We start from the raw sequence: 7,336 nt of genomic DNA, 5'->3' as shown, positions 1-7,336 counted from the left end.
CTCCCTCTTTAAAGGAGAAATTCATTTCTTGGCCCACTTTTTCCACGGCTGAGAGAGAAGCAGCTGTGTTTTCCTTTGACCTGAGCGCCCTTGTTAGATTTCTCATTTACCGCTCCCGGATTCTCCGTGAGGTCGGCTTCCTCATCCCTTATCCTCCTACTCAGGGAAGCGGAGGTTCTGAGAGAGATCACATGTCCACGGTCACACAGAGCTGCAGCCCTCAGAGCGAGTGAGCTTCGGCTGGGAGCTCGCACACACGCCGTCCAGGGGCAGAGCGACCCAGGCCTCGGGCTGCCGCCTGCACTAGGTCCGGGGGAGATAGAGCAGTCACTTGGGGCCCAGGGTCCTGAGCACTCGAGGCCTGGTGGGGAGACCATGCCAACGGGCCATCCCAGTGCAGGACGATCGGTGTGCTGGAGGTGGCCGGCGGGCCTGTGGGAGTCCAGAGAAGGGGATACCTGTGTCAGATAGGAAATTGGAAGAGATATCATGGGGAAACTGACATTTGAGTTTATTTTGAAGAAAAAACGAGGTGTGAGGAAAGAGCAGCCCTTGAGGCAGCGGGGCACGCAATCGAATACCTTTGGGGAGTGGGGAGCTGTGGGGTGATAGTGAGAGATGAGCCTGGGGCCAGATCTTGGAAGGGATCCCCTGTCAGTCGGGCTGAGAGATTGTACTTTCCTCCATCAAGCCACAGGAGGACTGTGAGCAGGGACGGGGAGGGACAACTCGAGATGTGAAAACTCCCTCTGGGTCCACGTGAGGACTGACTGGAGGCCGTATGGCCAGGGAGGAGGCCGAGGCAGTGGCCCAGAGGGGGAGGACGAAGCCTGAGCCAGGCCGGGGCCTTTAGCTGGAGGAAAAGGGATGGACGGAGAGAATCAGGGCGGGGAGACGGAGCTGCAGACAGATGCTGTGGTGTGGGGTGATGGGAAGGGAGGAGAAGCGGGAAGAGTGCTGAACGTACCTTGTGATGTTCTGAAGTGAGGGCCCTGAGGGACATGGTGGGGACAGGTGGGCTCCCCAGGGGCAGTGGTCGCACAAGACTGGAACTCACAGATGCATTTAGACAACTGTCAAGTGGGTGGTTGAGGCCATATGATGAGATGTCTCTGGAGAAAACGGAGAGGAGTCTCTGGAGAAAACGAAGACTGGGGGAGAGCAGATGGTGGGGCCTCCCCAAGACCGGGAACCTGGGGGGACAATGGGGTTCAAAAGAGAAATGCTGAGACCCTCTTGGGCCCAGGTGAGCATGAGAGGCTGTGTGGGTGTGGGAAGTTTGGGGTCCTTAGAAAGGGGCTTGGTGGGGTCCCGAACAACGGTTGGGTTTCCTGCTTCTGCTCCCGAGGACGGTGCCCAAGAGGAGGGCAGGCTTCAGAAGAAGGGGGTGAATTCTTTAGATGCTGCAGCCCTAACTTTTTCTTCCCCACAGAGAAACTTCCAGGGAGAGCCAAGGCACCCTCAAGAAGGAAGGAAGGAGCGATCGATGTGGTAAGACGCTTGCCCCTCCCGGAGCCATCCCCCTGACCCGGGGTGACACCCAATTCTCAGATGGGTGGGCTGTGAGGGCTGAAGGGCCCAGAAGGACCCTCGCATAATCATTCACTCATTTGTTCATGCTGAAGTGACCCTGGACCTGTGGGCCAGGATGAGTCAGACCCAGCTGAGGGGGAGACAGCCCTTGAGCCAGATAGTTCTCGAAGACATCTGGAACTTGAGCCCAAGCGGGGGGCTTCCCAGAGTATCGATGTCTGAATGGGTCCTGCAGGAGTGGTATTCGTATGACCGGAAGACAGTTGTCAGGCAGATGGGACAGCTCCGCTACACAGTCACTCTCACTGAACACACTTACCCGAGGCCTCCAGGAACCCCTGGGGTGAATGAGACCCAGACTGGGCCCCTGGAGAGCACCCAGGCAGTGGGGAGATCAGGGGGCTCTGGAATCAGACAGCCCAGCTTCGAATCCCTGCTCGGCTCATTTGCTGTAGTCGGCAGGTGCAATGCCTTGGAGCGCCCACCTGGTTGTTATGAGGCTCCATGCAGGCCACTGAGGACAGAGAAAGCACTAGGTGTCTGGGCCCACCCTCCTTGGGGCCCTGGCCTCGGGCCTCTGGTTTCCTGTGGGGCGTCATTCTCCCCCTCCCCTCTCGGCTGTAGCTTCTAATGAGGCTGTCTGCCATGGGCTCTAATTGGACTTGTCTGGGAAAGATGAGGTTGGGCGGGATGGGGGCTTCGAGCTGTGACCTCCTCTCAGTCACCAGGAAATGGCGTGGAGAAGGGACTGAGCTGCAAGGGGGGTGGGGCCTGGCATCCGAGTTTGCAGGGATTCGGGGCGCAGGGGCAATATGATGCAGATCGGGGAGCTGGGAGTGAGGGAGGTAGTGAACCCTGTGGCCCTTGAGGGCCGAGGGCTTGGACCGTGAGATGGCCTGGATGCCTTCTAAGGTGCTAGCTGAAGGAGGAGCTGTGTCCCAAGGGTGTCGGGTCTGAAGCCAGAAGGCTGGGTCCTGGGTCCCTGTGAAGGTGGGAGTCAGTGGCGTGGACTTCTGGGTCTCCAGGGCGCATCTGGGTTGGGCACCTTGAGGCCTGAATTCCTAACAAGGCATTTCGGGGGCTCAGGCAGCTGTGACCCTAGGAGGGTCAGAGGTCAGAGGTTCACATCCCTAAGCAGTGATTTCAGATGAGGGCGGGGCTCACGCAGTTGGATTCTGGAGTCTGAGTCCTGAAAGAAGACCCAGTAAGACTGAGACTCACGGGAGGGGGAGCAGCGCAGCAGGCAGGGCGTGGGGGCGGGGTCCACACCGGCCCTGGTGTTGGAGGAGTGAGAGGGGTGAGGCCTCAGCTTCCGGCTGGAGCATCAGCTGGAAAAGTAGCAGATGAGAAAGCAAGTGAGATGAAGAGACTCTCTGACCCTTTCTGGGGTCACTGCCTTCTTTGAGTCTGGACCCCCAGGTCCATCTAGGGCTCCGGGACACCCCCCAAGTCCATCCATGGTGCCTGTTCCCTCCCTCTTTAAAGGAGAAATTCATTTCTTGGCCCACTTTTTCCACGGCTGAGAGAGAAGCAGCTGTGTTTTCCTTTGACCTGAGCGCCCTTGTTAGATTTCTCATTTACCGCTCCCGGATTCTCCGTGAGGTCGGCTTCCTCATCCCTTATCTTCCTACTCAGGGAAGCGGAGGTTCTGAGAGAGATCACATGTCCACGGTCACACAGAGCTGCAGCCCTCAGAGCGAGTGAGCTTCGGCTGGGAGCTCGCACACACGCCGTCCAGGGGCAGAGCGACCCAGGCCTCGGGCTGCCGCCTGCACTAGGTCCGGGGGAGATAGAGCAGTCACTTGGGGCCCAGGGTCCTGAGCACTCGAGGCCTGGTGGGGAGACCATGCCAACGGGCCATCCCAGTGCAGGACGATCGGTGTGCTGGAGGTGGCCGGCGGGCCTGTGGGAGTCCAGAGAAGGGGGTACCTGTGTCAGATAGGAGATTGGAAGAGATATCATGGGGAAACTGACATTTGAGTTTATTTTGAAGAAAAAACGAGGTGTGAGGAAAGAGCAGCCCTTCAGGCAGCGGGGCACGCAATCGAATACCTTTGGGGAGTGGGGGGCTGTGGGGTGATAGTGAGAGATGAGCCTGGGGCCAGATCTTGGAAGGGATCCCCTGTCAGTCGGGCTGAGAGATTGTACTTTCCTCCATCAAGCCACAGGAGGACTGTGAGCAGGGACGGGGAGGGACAACTCGAGATGTGAAAACTCCCTCTGGGTCCACGTGAGGACTGACTGGAGGCCGTATGGCCAGGGAGGAGGCTGAGGCAGTGGCCCAGAGGGGGAGGACGAAGCCTGAGCCAGGCCGGGGCCTTTAGCTGGAGGAAAAGGGATGGACGGAGAGAATCAGGGCGGGGAGGCGGAGCTGCAGACAGATGCTGTGGTGTGGGGTGATGGGAAGGGAGGAGAAGCGGGAAGAGTGCTGAACGTACCTTGTGATGTTCTGAAGTGAGGGCCCTGAGGGACATGGTGGGGACAGGTGGGCTCCCCAGGGGCAGTGGTCGCACAAGACTGGAACTCACAGATGCATTTAGACAACTGTCAAGTGGGTGGTTGAGGCCATATGATGAGATGTCTCTGGAGAAAACGGAGAGGAGTCTCTGGAGAAAACGAAGACTGGGGGAGAGCAGATGGTGGGGCCTCCCCAAGACCGGGAACCTGGGGGGACAATGGGGTTCAAAAGAGAAATGCTGAGACCCTCTTGGGCCCAGGTGAGCATGAGAGGCTGTGTGGGTGTGGGAAGTTTGGGGTCCTTAGAAAGGGGCTTGGTGGGGTCCCGAACAACGGTTGGGTTTCCTGCTTCTGCTCCCGAGGACGGTGCCCAAGAGGAGGGCAGGCTTCAGAAGAAGGGGGTGAATTCTTTAGATGCTGCAGCCCTAACTTTTTCTTCCCCACAGAGAAACTTCCAGGGAGAGCCAAGGCACCCTCAAGAAGGAAGGAAGGAGCGATCGATGTGGTAAGACGCTTGCCCCTCCCGGAGCCATCCCCCTGACCCGGGGTGACACCCAATTCTCAGATGGGTGGGCTGTGAGGGCTGAAGGGCCCAGAAGGACCCTCGCATAATCATTCACTCATTTGTTCATGCTGAAGTGACCCTGGACCTGTGGGCCAGGATGAGTCAGACCCAGCTGAGGGGGAGACAGCCCTTGAGCCAGATAGTTCTCGAAGACATCTGGAACTTGAGCCCAAGCGGGGGGCTTCCCAGAGTATCGATGTCTGAATGGGTCCTGCAGGAGTGGTATTCGTATGACCGGAAGACAGTTGTCAGGCAGATGGGACAGCTCCGCTACACAGTCACTCTCACTGAACACACTTACCCGAGGCCTCCAGGAACCCCTGGGGTGAATGAGACCCAGACTGGGCCCCTGGAGAGCACCCAGGCAGTGGGGAGATCAGGGGGCTCTGGAATCAGACAGCCCAGCTTCGAATCCCTGCTCGGCTCATTTGCTGTAGTCGGCAGGTGCAATGCCTTGGAGCGCCTGCCTGGTTGTTATGAGGCTCTATGCAGGCCGCTGAGGACAGAGAAAGCACTAGGTGTCTGGGCCCACCCTCCTTGGGGCCCTGGCCTCGGGCCTCTGGTTTCCTGTGGGGCGTCATTCTCCCCCTCCCCTCTCGGCTGTAGCTTCTAATGAGGCTGTCTGCCATGGGCTCTAATTGGACTTGTCTGGGAAAGATGAGGTTGGGCGGGATGGGGGCTTCGAGCTGTGACCTCCTCTCAGTCACCAGGAAATGGCGTGGAGAAGGGACTGAGCTGCAAGGGGGGTGGGGCCTGGCATCCGAGTTTGCAGGGATTGGGGGCGCAGGGGCAATATGATGCAGATCGGGGAGTTGGGAGTGAGGGAGGTAGTGAACCCTGTGGCCCTTGAGGGCCGAGGGCTTGGACCGTGAGCTGGCCTGGATGCCTTCTAAGGTGCTAGCTGAGGGAGGAGCTGTGTCCCAAGGGTGTCGGGTCTGAAGCCAGAAGGCTGGGTCCTGGGTCCCTGTGAAGGTGGGAGTCAGTTGCGTGGACTTCTGGGTCTCCAGGGCGCATCTGGGTTGGGCACCTTGAGGCCTGAATTCCTAACAAGGCATTTCGGGGGCTCAGGCAGCTGTGACCCTAGGAGGGTCAGAGGTCAGAGGTTCACATCCCTAAGCAGTGATTTCAGATGAGGGCGGGGCTCACGCAGTTGGATTCTGGAGTCTGAGTCCTGAAAGAAGACCCAGTAAGACTGAGACTCACGGGAGGGGGAGCAGCGCAGCAGGCAGGGCGTGGGGGCGGGGTCCACCCCGGCCCTGGTGTTGGAGGAGTGAGAGGGGTGAGGCCTCAGCTTTCGGCTGGAGCATCAGCTGGAAAAGTAGCAGATGAGAAAGCAAGTGAGATGAAAAGACTCTCTGACCCTTTCTGGGGTCACTGCCTTCTTTGAGTCTGGACCCCCAGGTCCATCTAGGGCTCCGGGACACCCCCCAGGTCCATCCATGGTGCCTGTTCCATGCTAAGACCTCAGCTTTAAAGGTTCCCCCAGCCCCTCGTCGGGCGAATGGGAGCCGGGCAGAGGAAAGGTACTCGCAGTGACGATGTTGTTGCCCCAGGTTGCCCAGAAGAGAGGACAAGGCGGAAGAGGAGACCCAGGTCATGGTAGGCAGTCCCCAGCATCCCTCCCCGGTCCCCATCCACTCCAGGCCTCGGAGGGGTTGATGTCATCGCAGCTCCTCTCCAGTTCCCACCCACACTCCCACTGCTCCTGAGCTGACAGAAAAATCGTTTGGCCAAGAGATAACAAGGCCCTCGCTGTAGCTAATGAGAGCCGATGGTGCTGTGGGGGGAGGCCTGCGGGCCAGTGGGCGGCCAGAATGTTCCCAGGGGACCCCCCCAAGCACACAGAGGTCTGCGGCCGCCGCACCGCACAGACATGGCTACACCCCCGGATTACGAAAATGAATACGCACACGCTCCCACACACAGGAAGGGGCCGGGCCCTCCCCATCCAGCCTCAGAACTCCCCCAGGGCACAGCACCCATGACAACTCCCTTGCCCAGCTCCACACACATTGGGTCCTTTGCTCCTCAAACTGACAGGTGATGCTCCCTATTCTCAGGTAAGGACAGGGAGGGAAGGATCTGTGGTGAGTGAGGAGCCTGCAGCCCTCAGCCAAGGACCGTGAGAACCCAAGTGCGCCAGGCTCTGTTCCATTCACCTGGGACCCCTTGGGGTTCATGCCACCCACGATGGTCTCTGTGAGAAGCCTGGCCCCAAAGCCCACCTCCTTCCTGCCACCCCACACCCCTTCCGTGGGGCCTGGGCCCCACCTCCAGTTCCTCACTGCTGGTTTGGTGATGCTCTTTACCCAGCTCCAGGGTGGGGATGATGGCTGAGGATCATGTCGTAAAGAGCAGTTGCATAGAGCAACTGCTCGTAACATTATAGTCCCATTCCTGACATAGCCTGGTCCCATGCCTGACATAGCTGGCATGCAGTAGGTGGTGTTGGCAAGGGTGGTGGCTAGGACTGGTGTCCCATTATTTTTTATTTTTTATTGTGTTTTTATTGCCACTGGGTACTTCCAGAATTCAATGGAGGTGGAAATAATCATATCGAATATCTCGTAGTTATTGAGCACTCACTGCATGCCGGGCACTGTTCTGAGCACCCCGCCCCCTTTTTTGCTTTTTACTGGCGTTCACTCAGTCTCCACTTCAGCCCTGTGAGGTGGGTACTGTCATTGTCCCTGTCCTGCGGGGAAAAGTGGGGCATGGCGAGATTGGTGACATGCCAAAGGACACACAGCTGAGGCTGGCAGAGCTGGGACCCCAACCCAG

The 7,336-nt window shown here is 58.6% G+C and overlaps 1 protein-coding gene across 1 annotated transcript in view; it reads left to right on the top strand.

Moving 5' to 3' along the window:
• The window catches only part of CCDC155 (coiled-coil domain containing 155), a 32,528-nt gene that overhangs the window by 17,133 nt on the left and 8,059 nt on the right, over positions 1-7,336 (top strand). The window contains exons 14-15 of the mRNA XM_011374616.1: positions 1,433-1,491; positions 6,109-6,154. Of these exons, the coding sequence (XP_011372918.1) occupies positions 1,433-1,491; positions 6,109-6,154 (105 nt within the window). The remainder of the gene's footprint in view (positions 1-1,432; positions 1,492-6,108; positions 6,155-7,336) is intronic.

Source organism: Pteropus vampyrus, unplaced genomic scaffold, assembly GCF_000151845.1.
Source record: "Pteropus vampyrus isolate Shadow unplaced genomic scaffold, Pvam_2.0 Scaffold250, whole genome shotgun sequence".
Taxonomy (NCBI): Eukaryota; Metazoa; Chordata; class Mammalia; order Chiroptera; family Pteropodidae; genus Pteropus; species Pteropus vampyrus.
This window is presented reverse-complemented; position numbering and strand designations above follow the sequence as displayed.